The sequence below is a fragment of the Mercenaria mercenaria genome, unplaced genomic scaffold (assembly GCF_021730395.1).
Source record: "Mercenaria mercenaria strain notata unplaced genomic scaffold, MADL_Memer_1 contig_2906, whole genome shotgun sequence".
Lineage (NCBI taxonomy): Eukaryota > Metazoa > Mollusca > Bivalvia > Venerida > Veneridae > Mercenaria > Mercenaria mercenaria.
In genome coordinates this window covers 45,026-62,554 of record NW_026460996.1, presented here as the reverse complement: position 1 = coordinate 62,554, position 17,529 = coordinate 45,026, and the positions used below count along the sequence as shown (strand labels likewise).

General features: G+C 35.5%; 1 protein-coding gene across 1 annotated transcript; it reads left to right on the top strand.

Annotated features, from left to right (window-relative positions):
- The first annotated feature begins 11,525 nt into the window (after positions 1-11,525).
- Positions 11,526-14,291, top strand: LOC123560391 (E3 ubiquitin-protein ligase TRIM71-like). Its single transcript, XM_045352585.2, has one exon. It carries the CDS (start codon positions 12,032-12,034, stop codon positions 13,685-13,687), a length of 1,656 nt encoding a protein of 551 aa, XP_045208520.2. The 5' UTR covers positions 11,526-12,031; the 3' UTR covers positions 13,688-14,291.
- Positions 14,292-17,529: the final 3,238 nt, after the last annotated feature.

Below are 17,529 nucleotides of genomic sequence, written 5' to 3'. Positions count from 1 at the left end.
CTCGCGACTGACTTTACCTTATTCTACGGTTGTAAAACTGGGTTTGAAACTTTGAACACGAACGTCTAGTTTGACCTGTTTGTACTGTTGTCGACTTCGGTTTGAACACTACTAAATAACCTGTTTCTAGGATCGACAGCCTAGCTTTAATTACTAACGAATTACTTGACATGGTTCTGGCGTTGTCAAATTTGGTTCAAGGACCAGTCTCTGTCCGTTTGAATCAACCTTTCACCGATACATGTATACAGTGGTGGACCAATCCCAAAACTATTTACATGATACCCTTTACTATTATTTTAGAGATAGTAGACCAACCATTTTTAACTTTATTGATTTGGGGAATAACAAACCTGTGTGATGTGAAAACATATGTTTATTAAGTATTCAGATGCACACACTATGATGCAGAATAAAAGAGTATGAATTGTGAACATTCGCTTCTTGGTACGTCCCCTAGATGATATAGAGAGTGCATTGCGGAATTAACTCGCGGTCCAGGCTGAAGGTAACTTCTGAAATACCTAGAAATCTTTTGTTGATACGAACGTCATTTGTATTGTGCGAAGATACATTTTTGTTGCAATTCTGAAGATGTATATATCGTGTGTCATTTTGCGAGCGACTTTCAAATTTTTTGGTATGTCATAAACTGCTAGGGATTTGGTTTTGTGTCACTTCATGATAATATATAATTGAGAAAACCAGACTTAAATGTTTACTTCCAAAAAGAAGAAAACTCCATATCAATACATCATTGCCCTTATGTTATCTCTGAAAGGTGGATCTATGGGTACGTTTACTGATCCCAGATTCGACCATTATAACCCTTTGAGAAAGCAATTAGCTTCATTTTTATCTATCAATACACGTTACTGATGGCCATTCGCTAATTACACAATTATGTTCTATATACATCAAAACATTAGATATCTGACTCGATGTCGAAATCACTCACGTTGACAATTTTCTTCACAAAAGTCCACAGTGCAGGAAAAAAACCTTAATTGCTAACTGACTTCAGTCAAATTCATAACTTGTCATTTTAAAAGTGAAGAATTTTTTTTATAAATAGCATCAATGTAAATTGAAGCAGAACAGTCGTAGTGGATTCAGTGTCTACTGTCCTCGAAACCTTTTAAAATTTTCTGAAACAAAGATTCCTAATTCTACTCTTTGCTTCGTTAAATTACCCAAATTGATGAATTCAGATAATTGTAAGCCCAGGTGCTTTTTGGCCGAAATGGCACACCGTTAACTCTCTTTTCGTTGGTGTTGAGCTTGTCCCCAGGAAGAAGACACAGCCAGTTAAATTCTGTCAAGTAGATTATGTTCGGATTATTGTTTTTGCAATATAGAATTTGATTAAACCACGTATTATTATGATTTAATGGAACGCTAAGTATGTATAATACAAAAGGAGTTATGTTCAAAAGCTTGCTTTCTTGCTAGACCGATTTGAAAATTTGGCTCAATCAACCATCATAATGGGAGGCTTTAGCTGACATTTAAAAAAAAAAAACAGAAAAATTTCAAAATTGTAGATTTTAAGGAAACTGCTCGGCATCATAATATATTGTCAAAATAATTAGACAGTTTCATAAAGAAATATAATAAGTTTAAATACCGCTTTTATTAATGTACTCATAGATTTAGCCAATCATTTGTAAATTGGTTTTTTGACGTCAACGTCTAATGCCATTGGTAACGCCTCTTGCAAAACTATGACAGTACAGTGTAATTATTGGAAAAGGGTATATTTTCTTTCGCTTACATTTTAATAAGGAGTGGTGCATATCTTAGTGATTTTGTAGATAATTTACGCTTTTATATCTTTATTCGTGTATATTTTGTAAAAAAATCCAAATACTTAATATTTCATATTCTCTCTCGCTATAGTGTAGTTTCATTAAAGTGTAGGTTACAGAGCGTTTCCCAAACTGTTGGAAACAAGCAAAGGTTCAGATGTAATCCACCGTTTATGTATTAGTAATCATTTTAATATATTGAATAAGATATCAAGCTTTTCTAATATGAAAAATCTATGCATGTTTTGTTAAAATACAGCAGTACTGAGGCCATGACGATATATTAATTATCATTTGGTGCCGAGAAAGAGCGCTACCACATTTGATCGATTATTAGGCACGCAGAAAAACTCATTAGAGTTCTACTCACTCCATAATTATTTTATTTCCGTATTTTTACACTGTTAGAACACCTTTACGCATTGACGTCACGTCGACCTACTTGATTTTGCACCATATATGCGCCATGAAGCAGTGATACCCTAAACCATCTACTTGTTTGCATAAAAGATGTATTAGAATCGACCGTATATATTGCAGAGACATGTTTTAATGTATTTAAGTGTTAGGAAGAGGTCATAGTATTTTAATTGCAGGAGTGAATTTCAGTGACTGGTTTATCTAAACTCTTATTATGATTCTGACTGTTATGCAAGTTCGTGTGGGACTGGAACAGTAAGTACAAATATGTATGTTTATACTGTATGCCTTAAAATGTCTTATTCCCCTTAGTAAACGCCCAGCTATGACTGTAGAGTAACATTCTAACACGACCCGTTTTGTTTTTCTATTTAACAAAGAAGACTGAAAAAATGTGTTTTATCATGCAACAATTCAAATGTTATAGCGTCAAACGTTATAGCGACACAGTAGAAAAATAATACACAAAACAGACAACTTTTTGGTGGATGCCGCCAATGGTGTACATAACAATCCTTAATAACGTGTTAGAATTGAAATGATATATCTCAAACCGTGATTTACTTTTGAATAAAATCATTGTTTATCGTGCACCCTCGTGACATAATTCCTTCGCACCTGAACCCAAATCAATGATTTTATTCAACAACAAGTTACTGTTTGGGATATTTATTTTCTTTAAAAATCATAATGTACTGGAAATTTAACATTTAAACACAATCTTTCTTAGCAATACATTCTAATTATTTATAACAGCGTTAAAGATGCTTCATTATTCTATACCTTTTTTATCTATCCAATCGCGAACGTTCATTTGCAACACGTGATCGTACAATATATTACGGTATTTGGATGCACGTGCGTACAAAAATCCTGTATTTTCTGTATTTGGACGCACGCGCGTACAAGAAAACCTGTATTTTCTGTATTTGGACGGTTCAACAGTCCCATGTTAAACATACGATAAAGCCCGAAACGCGCGAAAATGTTCCGAATGTAAATCGGATGAAGTAGGCGCTCTATGTTCAGAGTTTGATTATGCGTCTTGAAATCTGGATTTAATTTGAGTTTTTTTTGTTTACAACACACAAAAAAGATTCAAGGGATAACAATGCCATCTGATTTAGATATTAAAACGTTCGTTAATAATCAAAAACTTAAAAATACAGTAAAAAGGATCATCAGATGTTGGAATATTTGAAAAGTCGCTTAAAGAAGCCGTTCCGGACGAAACCTAGAAATTGGTATCAGCCCTGACTGCCTGAATAGCTACCTCAGTAGTTTTTATTTAACGGTTAAGAAACAAAATGGAGAAGATTATGATTGGCAACGGACGGGCGGTCAGCATCCAAAACATGTCTGCTCTATAATTCAGTTTTCGTCGGATCTTCACCAAACTTGCTGACAATGTTTGTGGGCATTACATCTCGGCCAATTTCGATAACCAGCCAAATTGTACCAGGCACTCTTTGATTATAGTCCTTGAATTACTCGAAAAACGGGGAATTTAGCCTTGTCCGCTCTTTTAAGTCGAACAGTTTTCATCCGATCTTCACCAAACTCGCTGACAATGTTTGTGGGCATATAATCTCAGCCAAGTATTATTACCACCCAAATCGCCAAATGGCTGTTGTAGGGAGGTTGCACCATATACTTTTTTTAATGATGATACGCAGAAAAAGCAACATTCAATGAATTACGTATATTACTTATGAAGTGAAATAAATATAGAATAAAAAGGTTATTTAAGGTCTAACATTATTCTGTATAATATATATTTGCACTCATACCAAGCTGGGAAAAACTAGAAAAGGCAGGAATACAATATTCAGTGAAACATTTTTAATTATGTCTTCCCCAGGAGACATATTGTTTTTGCCCTGTCCGTCCGTCCGTCTGTCCGTCCGTCCGTCCGTACGTCACACTTTATTTCCGAGCAATAACTGGAGAACCACTTGACCTAGAACCTTCAAACTTCATAGGGTTGTAGGGCTGCTGTAGTAGACGACTCCTATTGTTTTTGGGGTCACTCCATCAAAGGTCAAGGTCACAGGGGCCTGAACATTGAAAACCATTTCCGATCAATAACTAGAGAACCACTTGATCCAGAATGTTGAAACTTCATAGGATGATTGGTCATAAAGAGAAGATGACCCCTATTGATTTTGGGGTCATTCCGTCAAAGGTCAAGGTCACAGGGGCCTGAACATTGAAAATCATTTCCGATCAATAACTAGAGAACTACTTGACCCAGAATGTTGAAACTTCATAGGATGATTGGTCATGAAAAGTAGATGACCCCTATTGATTTTGCGGTCACTCTGTCAAAGGTCAAGGTCACAGGGGCCTGAACATGGAAAACCATTTCCGATCAATAACTAGAGAACCACTTGACCCAGAATGTTGAAACTTCATAGGATGATTGTACATGCAAAGTAGATGACTCCTATTGATTTTGGGGTCACTCCATTAAAGGTCAAGGTCACAGGGGCCTGAACATTGAAAACCATTTCCGGTCAGTAACTTGAGAACCACTTGACCCAAAATGTTGAAACTTAATAGGATGATTGCTCATGCAGAGTAGATGACCCCTAACAATGTTGGGGTCACTCTGTGAAAGGTCAAGGTCATAGGGGCCTGAACATTGAAAACCATTTCCGGTCAGTAACTTGAGAACCACTTGACCCAGAATGATTAAACTTCATAGGATGATTGGTCATGCAGAGTAGATGACCCCTAACGATTTTAGGGTGACTCTGTTAAAGGTCAAGGCCACAGGGGCCTGAACATGGAAAACCATTTCCAATCAATAACTTGAGAACCTCTCGACCCAGAATGTTGAAACTTCATAGGATGATTGTTCATGCAGAGTAGATGACCCCTATTGTTTTTGGGGTCAATCCGTTAAAGGTCAAGGTCACAGAGTCCTGAACATTGATAACCAGTTCCGATCAATAACTTGAGAACCACTTGACCCAGAATGTTGAAACTTCATAGGATGATTGAACATGCAGAGTAGATGACCCCTATTGATTTTGGGGTCAGTCTATTAAAGGTCAAGGTCACAGTGGCCTGTTCATGTAAAATCATTTTTTGGAAATAACTTGAGAACCACTTGACCTACAATGTTGAAACTTAATAGGATGATTGGACATGCAGAGTAGATGACCCCTACTTATTTTGAGGTCACTTGTTAAAGGTCAAGGTCACAGGAGCCTGAACAGTGACTTGAGAACCACTAGGCCAAGAGTGTTGAAATTTAGCGGGATGACTGGACATGCCAAGTAGATGATCCGTATTGCAGCCAACCATCAGTGTCTCTTTGACTTTCACTCCCGACCCCTATTAACTTCTTGCCTATAGGACTTTGCATTGGGGGAGACATGTGCTTTTTTACAAAAGCATTTTCTAGTTTAAACTATTATTATAGTAAGATAAAATAGATATAGAATAAAAAGGTTATTTAACATTGTACTGTACAATACGAGATATATTTGGACTCGTACCCAGCTGAGAAAACCATATTGAACTCGCCTAGCGGCTCGTCCAATATGGTTTTCTCAGCTGGGTACTCGTCCAAATATATATCCGTATTGTACAGAACAATGTTAAATAACCTAATAATATCATATATATCTGTAATATATGTTTCGGCAAATCTGGAAAACAAGAAATATCATAAATCAACGGTTAACCTTTCTCATCCATTATATCTCTTATCAAATAAAGTATTTCAACAGTTCATTGACACCAACTAATCTTTTATACATTAAAGCATTAACTAAATTATTTAATGTCGAAATAACTCTCATTCAACATTTTTTATCAATCAAAGACCCGCAGTGAATGACAATTACTTAATTATCACGGTATCACATAAAAACATTTATGAACAGCTCATAAACTTGCACTTCAGACCAGGAAGTCAGCAGCAGTAGATAAGTAAATCACTTTAAACATCATGTCCAAAGAGCCGGGCATCTTCTAAACTCGAAAAACTATAAGTTTGCATGTATTATATACTGAGCAAAACTTCTAACTGGACCCTTACATTTTTGCCGCGTATCAGGGTCACCTGGAATAAAACAGAAAACGTACTGAATGTCAATTCAGTGTAATTGTATCTTATTAGAGAACTTTCTTTCAAAGAATATTGATAATTGTAACATAAATCACAGTGCTTACCTGACGTAGTGACATTCCATCTTCCAACATTGCTATAGCATGCGCCCTTTCATCGAGTCGCATCCGAGCATATTCAGTTTATTTCAGATGTTTTCTGCTTTTTGCTTACACAAAACGCCAGGCTTCTCGAAAACTAAATTCAACCAAATTTTAAGAATACAAATGACAAAATCGCCATTTGCACGCGCACAGCCAAACACAGGATTTTCGCTAATACCGATATTTGTGTAGGCATTCAGGTCAATAAAATGATGTTTAAAATTCATTAGCTTATCTGATATCTACATTCTTCAAGTGTCTAGTTGGAAGTCTTGCTCAGTATATTTGTACATGAGTATAAGCAATTAATATCTGATTTTTAAAAAAAGAGTATATTTAAAGAAATGTATTGCATTTTTAAAGTTTATCGGCAAGACTTCTTGCACTTTCTAATATTCGCTCGTGCAATAAAAACATTGAAATGCTCTTTCTCAAAAATAAATACATGTACAAGCAAACAAAGATGCCTTTCACTCGAGCAAAAGTTATCTCGATGAGAGCAATAACTTTGTCTTTTAAAGATATCCGATCGCACCTTTCACTATAATATTCTGTTATTAGATTTTAACTTTAAATATTGAAAACCCTGATCAAATGAATTTGATTTTACTAAACATATAAACTGCGCATTAAGAGCTACATTCACAATTAAACGTCATGTATAACAGTCACAATACTATGCTTGGCCATAAATAATAAATATATGAGGTGTGTTCTTTTTTAAACCCTTCCATTCTAAAAATAATGACATTAGTGCTAGGTTATGGTACACAGTCTCTCACCACCCTATCCTCCTCCACCTTCAAACTGTTAACCACTATTTTTTAGCATTATAACACGGACTGGGCATAGGTGACGATCATAAAATGGGTTTTGTGAACATTTCTGCATGTTTTAAAAATGCACTTTTTGCCATCAATGCACTTCAGATTGAAGATGGACATCTATAATTTGACATTAAGAAACAATAGCCGATTTAGCTTTTAAATAAGCTGTATCTGTAATTCCCTATTCTGTAACAATTTTGTAAATAGACACCTGTCCTGACCACCGACGTTCTAGTTCCGACGATAATTCAATAACTGTCATAAATCGATCAGTTGTACTTACACATGTATATGGAACATATCCCATGTGAATTAACCCCTGCTTTTTATTGCGCATATCGAATGCGGGTACTAAATTTGGAATTTTATCACATGAAGTGATGATCCTGTTTAATATAGTCGTAAGCGTATCGATTTTTGTACCCAGTTTATGACGCGGGGGTGGGGGGTGGGGGCGTCCAGCGCAAGCAAGTGTTCCCAGTGTCAGTTTCACAGATGCCCATCTTTAATTTTAAGCATTGATGGTAAAACAGTACATTTTTTAAACATGCTGAAACGGTGCGAACCCCGTTTTATGATCTTCGCCCAAAGACACAATTAAATGTCATTTATAACAGTCACTTGTTTACAATACTGTGCTTAGCCATCAATAATAAATATATAAGGTGGCGGAGGAGGTTGGGTTTTTTTAAGATTGGGGCGGGTCCTGACCCCAAGTGTCTGTGCATAGTCTGTGTACAGTCTTCAAATTTAGTTTATACATTCAAAGGAATCACCTTTTATTTCAACACGCTTGCGCGTTCGAGAAATCCAAGAGGTGAACGTTGCATAGTAGTCTTCCTTTGGAATGGTCTCAAGGAAAAAAAACATTCCTAGTTGCATTATTGGATAAATATTTGCGTCCAGTCAGCATCTTTCTCAGCTTGGGAAGAGGAAACATTAACAGGGAACTTAGATCTGGTGAAAAAGGGGGATGTTTGATTTGTACCACTTTTTCATCTCTCAAGAACTTTTAAACGAAGGCACACTTATGAGTCGCAGCGTTGTCACGGAACATCTGGAGTAAAGAGCAGTCCTTGGATGCAGCTTTTGTATTTTAGTTTAACAGCTTTTAGTACTTTGTCTCTATAAAACTTTCTAGTGACTGACCACTGGCACCAGATCAGAAAGAAAATGCCTCCGTACGTGTTATACCCTACCCCTAGGTATTCTATAAGAACCATGGTCATGAACGGGAAAGTGCACTAACCCGTTTCAATCGTACATTTCTCAACTTAAACGCGCAGTTCGGTGAATGGGTACCTAGTATATTGAACAAGCGATAATTTATCTTCCATCGTGTACCAGTCACATTGTCTCAATATTCCATATTGCTGAGATTATCAACATATTTTATGCTTTCGTCAACGTTACAAAAAAAACTTGCTTGAACTTCCCTAATGAACATCCGGTCTAGAGGTCACGGCAGTGCGCACATGTTTGGCGAAACGTAAACAAACAAAAACAGATTTTAAAAAAATCACAATTTTACACTAAAACTCGAAATAATGAATGAAATTCATCTTGTGTATGATCTTTAATTTGAAATCGTACATTGGTCTGCATCTGTTCTGTATATTTTATTCATTTTGCACATTTTGCTGCATTTTCACATTTTAGCGAACACGTGTAGTAAAATGACGATTGACATACATTTTCACAACAGCCAATCAGAATGGTTTTGTAATCTAGAACGGAACTTCACCAGGGAAGTTCAAGCAAGTTTTTTGTGTAATGTTGAAATTACTATAGACTACGCGTTGTTTTTCTAAGATAAGATGTATTGAAAAAACGTGACCGGTACACAATGGAAGATAAATTACTACTTGTTTGATATCCATAGTACACATTTACCACACTGCGTGTTTATGGTATGAAATGTGCGATTGAAACGGGTTAGTATATTTTCCCGTTCACGACCATGGTTCTTATAGAATACCTAGGGGTAGGGTATAACACGTACGGAGGCATTTTCTTTCTGATCTGGTGCCAGTGTGACTGACCCTCATGACCGTTCTCATCTCCTGTTAGAAACTGTAATATTGTGCGATTATCAAAAATTGAGAATCTTTAACACATTAAATCCTATTGGCCTTTTGCTCCTCGGTTAACAAACCTTTTTTAAACCCAAGTGCTTGGTGAGAATCTCATGAGGTCAGTCTGTTGACATGCAAATAAAAAACGCGATCTCGGACACCGTGTACCTGACTTCTTCATCGATTGGACGTCTTACAGCAGCAATGTTCTTTGATGTCACTGCTGTTTTGGTCTGCAAGGACAAATCCTGTCTTTAACGGCTTCTTGACCATTTTTATATTTACGTATCCACCTGTAAACAGTATTCTCTGATACTGCAGACTTCCAATATGAATTATGCACAGACACTTTAGGTCAGGAACACCCACCCACCCCACTCTCCTCCGCCCCTGGTTAAGTTTAGCTTATAATTTTCAGCATTTTTACATGTATTGAGCATAGATGAATGCTCATAAAACTCATTTTGTAACAATTTCAGCATGTTTTAAAAATGCATTTTTACCACGAATGCTCTTAAAATAAGAAGACTGACACTGGTAACACTTGCTTGCCGCTTGAACCCCCGCCTATACCGGTACAGTGTGTATCATAAGCCGGGTACGAAAACTAATACGCTTACGACTATATTATACCGGGTCATCACTTCCAAGTTTGGTACCCGCGTACGACATGCGCAGTGCAAATCAGGGATCAATGCGCAAGGAAGTGTGCCATACAAGTAAGATTGATCGATTTATGATAATTATTGATTTTCGTCGGAACCCGAACGCCAGTTGTCAGGTCCAGAGTCAGAATGGTTACAGTATCGTCGATTTTTTGCAGGGATTCATAGGTAGGTGCTAATTTAAAACCTAAATCGACTATTGTTTTCTAGTGTGAATTTTACAGATGCAAATCTTTTTTTTTTTAAAAACATTGATGGTAAAAAAAATGCATTTTTGAAACACGCTAAAACTGTTATAAAATGCTTATTATGATCGTTACCTATGTTTAATACATATTAAAATGAAAAAAAAAATTATGAGGTAAACTTAACCAGGAGCTGGGGTGGGTGGGGAGTCCTGAAATGTCTATGGAATTATGCAGTTAATTAAGTATCTGTTTTGCTGATATTTTTAAGAACAACATATTACAATATAAGATCCGTTTTCAGATTTTGTTTGCTACATGTATTTTGCTCAGTGTATATATGTCTACACCTGATATAAAAATAATATCTCCAAAACGGTACAATAGTTTTCAATAAAATTTTGAAGGATCATAAATGAGTCATCCATGTAAAACATGGGTTTCTTGCGTGTCAAACTTTTTACGGAAACGCGCGGTCGTCATTACTTTAGATTGGCCTTCTTTGTACTCTCTATACATACGAACATGTCAATATTGGGTTTAAAGTAATTGTCACATTTTCAAATTTGAAATATGCTCTAATATATCTTTAATGTTTAAAAGGATTTTGTTATGGGTTGTGTGAGAGGCCAAATGTTCTTAACGGTGTATCTTTTTAGTTCTTGCTATAATCATACTTATTCTGTGAAAAATGTTAACTGATCAGAATGAATATATGCAAGAATTTTGTCTCCTGTGAATTTGACAAAAGTACAAAATTAATACAAAATGAAATCTGTAAGAAGATCTTGTGGAGGCATAGAACGCAATGATGCAAAAATAATCTCAAACTCGATTTTATTGAGTGTTTTTATGAGAGGTAATGAAATGAGCATCCAACTTCACGCATCCTAGTAGAGGCTTGAGCGGAAATCTATTATCCAGAAACATTGAATGGACTGACTCCATGATTCAATAGGACTAGAAAGAATGATAATGTTGGAAATATGAAAACACTTTTTTTCAGCAAAGTATAAAAATTCACTAGTACAATCTATTTTATCATTTCATATGTTCAGTAGCAACAAAATAGATGAAGCTACATTAAGAAGTTTGTCATTGCTTACATTTTTAAAGCGGTATTTAATAGGTTATATATGTAATCAATATCTGACACACGCTATCAAGTTTCAGATTGGACAATAGATAATGAAAATTCATAATTGGTGTTCAATGTCTTTATACTTTATTTAACAATAAACCTTTCTGACACATGAATATTTACTTTATGGCAAGTCGTTTTACTTTTTATTCACTGTCTACAGGATAAGTTTATGTTATGATGATATTTATTTTACTTAGAGAGACAAGGGTATTCTAGAAGGGCTATCTCTGTTCAGTTACTAATAGGTTTGATTTGTAATAGAGATAGGAACGATAATGTGATATCAGCCAGACTTTGATTGATAACTCGATGTAAAGATATCTCTTTAACTTATACATGTACTGATATCTCTCAACGCTCAAGTGGTAGCTCTTTTTAATTTAATCGAGACTGATTAGGTAAAGTGAAACGACCTGCAATATTTCTATGGTACAAAATAAATCAAGATATGGAGACCATAAACGATTTGGCAAGTTTAAATTGATTTTTAAGCAAGATGTAGATTAAACCATTTGTTGTGTATGTACCACTGTAAAGATTTATACAACCGAGCATAATAATTGATAAAATTCAACATGAAACACAAATGTATTGGATTTTTAATCCCTGATGAATGGAACGATATAAAAGGTACATTAGGTGCTTTTAAATTGCACTACGTGTATTAGAATCACTTCATAAGCATGGCTACATCTCGGAATTACAATGAATCAGTGACAGCAGAATTGGACGAAGTCAATTATACGTTATGTGAACCCTGTGCTGGTGACGAAAAACAGATAGAAGCAGAAGGATTCTGTTTTGACTGTTCAGAGTATCTGTGTGAACAATGTTTTAACAGTCACGGTAGATTTAAAGCGTTCAAGCACCATATTCTTCAGGATAAAGATAATGTGCCTGTTGGTGCAGCAAATATAGTTTTATTTGATGTATGCGTGGAAAAGTGTCAGAAACATACAACAAAAATTATTGAATATTTTTGTCAATCATGTGACTCACTTGGATGTACTGCGTGCATTACTACAATGCACCGCCAATGCCAAAATGTAGAGCACGTACCAGACATTGCAAAAGATCTAGAAAACAACGAGGAACTGATAGAGTTTGAGAAAGACATACATGACAAACTAAAGATGGTTAATGATATTAAGGCAACAATTAGATCAAGAAAATGCGATGTCAATAAAATGAAAAGGCGGGCAATGAAAGATCTAAATAAGCAGCGTGATGAGATAAACAGGATTTTTGACCATCTTGAGGCGAAAATAAACCAAACGATAGCTGACATAGATGAAACGAATATGGATAATTTAAATTCCGCGTCGGACAGGTGTAATATAATTGATGACGGACTTAACAAAATGAAAACTACAATCGAGACTAAAAGGAAGAATAGACAAAATTGTGAACTATTTATTGCAATGAAAATTTTAAAAGCTAGTATGGAAAACCTCGACCAGGAGTATGAAATGTTATATGAAGAGAGCAAAATAAAAAGATATAAACTAGCACAATCCTCACAAACAAAGGAGGTAGTGACGAACATAAATGAAATGTGCAGAATATTAACTGCACAAGTTGTGTCTGAATTCAATATAGGCTCTTGTAAAGATGAAGTAGAACCAAGCGTTGGTGGTTTAGCAGTGGTCCAGAAGCATTACCTTGCTGTTTCTGACAACAGCAATAAAACAGTGAAGATAGTTGATACACGAAATGACCGAGTAACATCTGAAATTAGTTTGGACTGTGATTATGTTTGGAATGTCACAAGTATCAAAGGCGATCAAATTGTAGTATCAATGTCATCAGATGAGAGTTATTTTTACTCTAATCTTCTTATCCTGGCAGTATCAAAGGACGGTGCTTTAAGTAAAAATAACTTGATAACAACTAAAGCTGTAGCATTTGATCTTGTGGGCATTGAACAATCCCTTTACATACTAGATCTGAATAATATCATAGTAATTGATATACAAGGAAATGTTTTGAAAGAAATTATATGTGGAACTACTTATCGTTCCATAGCAGTAAGCACTGACAAAAACACAATTTACTTAATCAATGGTAACAATAACAGTGTACAGAGTATGACGCTAAACGGCCAGGTCACGGCAACGTACAAGGACAAGAGACTGAAATGTCCCTGGGGTGTAACAGTAGACAACGAGGGTTTTGTGTATGTTAGAAGCTCTGACAGCATTCATCAATTGACAAAGGACTGTACGAAGGTTCAAGTTATCATAGAGGATGTGTTTGGCACAAGCATAACCTACTCTGGCACAAATAACAGACTGTACATGGGAGACGGTGATAAAGTGAAAGTGTATGAACTGAAATAGTACGTAATAATTCTGACATAAGTCAAAGGAAATTTCACATATATGAAATCATACAGTAATGTTAGGAAGCTATCCAGCTGGCATACTGAAGGGCGATAGTTCAACCAAAGTGCCCGCCCTGATGAAATTATGCTCGGAGCATCACCTGGATTCTTCCTCAACCATCAAAGGTTGAAAGTCGCTATATGACCTATAATTATGCCGGTGCGACGTTAAACCCAACAAATAACAAAATAAAAATATCATACAGAGCAGAACATGTATTTAACTGCAGTTTGCAATGTGTTTAACAATTAGATTACAGCAAATGTAAAAGCAAATCTTCTAATACACCACATAACAGATCAATCAACCTTTTGAAGTTTACGTAATATTAATACCAGTTCAAGGCCAAAATTGAACATTTCCTTCATTTGCGAATTGTTGGATTGCTTGTCTGGTAAAGATAGGCGAAAGGTTTCGCGTCAAATGTATATAATATATGTATATAGAGCAATCTCGAATATTGCTTAATTGTATATTGAAAAATACCCCTTCTGGTGATACTATTTGGATGACATGTAATGTATGACATTCCCATACCAAGGTTGTTGCAAGTGGAATATTGTATTGTATATTTTCAGATAAACACGTGTAAGTGCATTATGTTCAAAATTCATATAAGAAATTATGAGCAATTATTATAATATGCATTTTGTGAATAAAGAGATTTCTATGCCCCCCCCCCCCACCCCCCCACACACACACACATACATATAGATTTGCTCTTGTCCGTCCGTCCGTCCATTCGTCCGAAGTTCGTGACGCGCCTAACTCAAAAAGTATTCGATATTTGTATAATTGATGAAACCTTGCATGAGTGAGTCTTTATCATGATATGAACTTGCGCACCTTCATTTTTTGCCTGGCTCCGCGCCCCTATTTCCAGAGTTATGGCCCCTGAAATAGTCAAAAATGCACATTTTCAACTTGTGACACGCGTAGCTCAATAAGTATTTGATATAGATTCATGAAACCTTGCATGAGTCTTAATCATGATATGAACTTGCGAACCTCCTATTTTTCATCTGGGTCCGCCCCCTATTTTCAGAGTTAAGGCCCCTGAAATAGTCAAAAATGCACATTTTCATCTGGTAAAGCGCCTAACTCAAAAAGTATAACACACAAATTGATTAAACCTTGCATGAGTCTTTATCATGATATGAACTTGCACACCTTTAATTTTTAGTCTGCCTCCGCCCCCTATTTTCAGACTTATGGCCCCTGAAATAGTCAAAAATGCATATGTTCACCTTGTGACGCACCTAGCTCAAAAGGTATTACATATAAATTAATTAAACCTTGCATGAGTCTTTATCATGATATGAACTTGCGAACTTTCTATTTTTTTCTGCCTCTGCCCTCTATTTTTAGAGTTATGTCCCCTGAAATAGTCAAAAATTGAACATATTCACCTAAATATGTGCATAGCTCAAAAAGTATTTGATGTAAATTCATGAAACCTTGCTTGATTCTTTATTATAATGTGACCTTGTGCACTTGGCATTATTCTTGAGAATCTTAGCACTTATTACAGAGTAACAGTCCTTGAAATAGCCAAAGTAGTGGATTTTTTGTTTGTGATGCTCATAGCTCAAAAGTATATGGCCTAGAATAATGAATCCTTTTCATAAAATGTTTGTGGAGGCTATACCCCATTAAGACTGCAAACATTTGAATTATTTCCCCTTATTTATGACAAATGTACCAGTGGGGGCACACCCTGTGTCCTAAAGACACATTCTAGTTTACATTAAAATCAATATCTAATTATAAATTTTTTACTGGGTCTTAAATTGCTATTTAAACAAAGTGTATTTGTTTTATTCAGGAAGTAACTAATGAAACAGATAATATTTGACAGAAACTTCAATATATAAACATTTAACCTTTCAAATCACAGACACGAAACTATGATAAAAAATGTAGAGCAATATTTCAGGGAAATACTAAAATCACTTACGAGGGGCGTTCAATATGTAATGTTACTCCGTATATAGTTCAGTAACCGCTTATTATTTTTAGATGCGGTTTTCGGCACATTATAGAGCAATTTATTGGCACACAATGCTATATAAATTATAAAAATCGGTAGATTCAAAGTAAAAATATAATCATTTGAGTGAGGTGTACTCGGGTATACTGGACAATTTTATGTCCAAAATATTGAGATTGTAATATGCAATTCCTTGATTCTACTATCCAACAACTAGAACTATAGTTCAATTTTCAGTTTATACAGATAAAACAAATCATGATCTTCACAAAAACATATGAAAACTAGAATAAAAAAGTTTATAACAGTTTTAAATTGAGTGTGTTTATTTTTACTCAAAAAATGATAAGCCTCTGCAATTTTGACAGGCGCGATGATCATCGTTTAAAAAATTCTTGTATTTTAAGTTGATACTAGTATCTTAATTCTCGATTGCGGAACTAGTTTTTACTACTTTGATTAATCGCTCTCAACACCCATTCAAGATAGAATCAACCTCGAGTTTAGATTTTTTAGTTGTGTTGTAAAATTAAAAATGCAATAAATAGTATAAAAACAAATGCAAACGCAAAGTACCTGAACATCTGGAAAATAACTTCGAAAACACATAGTTGCAATACTTTAAATGATCAGTTCCTTCCGAAAGTGTTTCATGAAGAAATACATTGTATTATGCTCTTTTGAAAAAAAAGACACTGGATAAACGGTCAAGGATAAAAATGCAAACATAAACCTCTGACCACTGAGATGAAACAAGCGATATTTTCATAGCCAGAGAGATAGTAGCATGATGGTCATTGATGATTAGAATATGATGAATCTTGGCGAAAGGTTTAACCACGAGGGATATACCTCATAGTAACATCAAAGTTGAAGTACGGTATGACAAAACTCATATACAGTGGTGCTATTTTATTATAAGTATGGAGGCTTAGGTAGGAAGGAAATTAAGATCTGTATAAAAATGTCTTGTTCTCTGAATATATCAGCCAAACAGAATCCGGAAAAAAATTAAAACTGTTTACGGGTGATTCTTTCAATCCAATGCCAATGTTTATAGCTGGGTAAGGGTATTTAGTAAGGGAGAATCCAAATTCCAACATCTATCTTGTGTAGGGCACCCCCTAAAACGTCAGCATTCTCTCATATCATTACTGATGTAGCAGTCATTGTAACAGAAGACTTGCGATTAACAGTATCCAAAATAGCTGCATCTGTGGGCATTTCATAGGAAAGTATTCATGAAATTCTTACTAAGCACTTGACATTATCGACGGTGTGTGTAAGGTGGGTACTCAACCTTTTGAACAAAGAACAAAAAGCCCAAAGGGGGCAATATTGCAACTTCTAAAAATCTATTAAAATTCTTACGAAAGGAGGTTTAATGAGCTTCTCACAGAGGATGAGACATGGGTGTATTGTTTCAGGTCAAGCAATTGCAACATCCTCCACATTCGCTCGACCTGAGTTCCTGTGACTTTTTTCTCTTTCCTTTGTTATACAAATACCGGCTGGGCATCGTTACAGTTCCAGATGAGCCATTGGTAGCGCAGTGCATCAGTTTCTGCATAGTATACCTAGGGCAGACTACTCTTTGGCTTTAGGGACATGGATAGCCCATATGAAAAAATGCGTATCTCTCTGTTAAGGATAAATATTTTGAGGGACTAGTGTAAGCAATATGCGTAAGTTTTGTAAAACGCGATGTGCTGCTTCAGAAGTCATGTTAAAACTTTCTCTAATTTTAAGATGGTACCTTGAGAAGATATGCGGCCTGCGTAGCTGAATGACACTCCCATAACCGTGA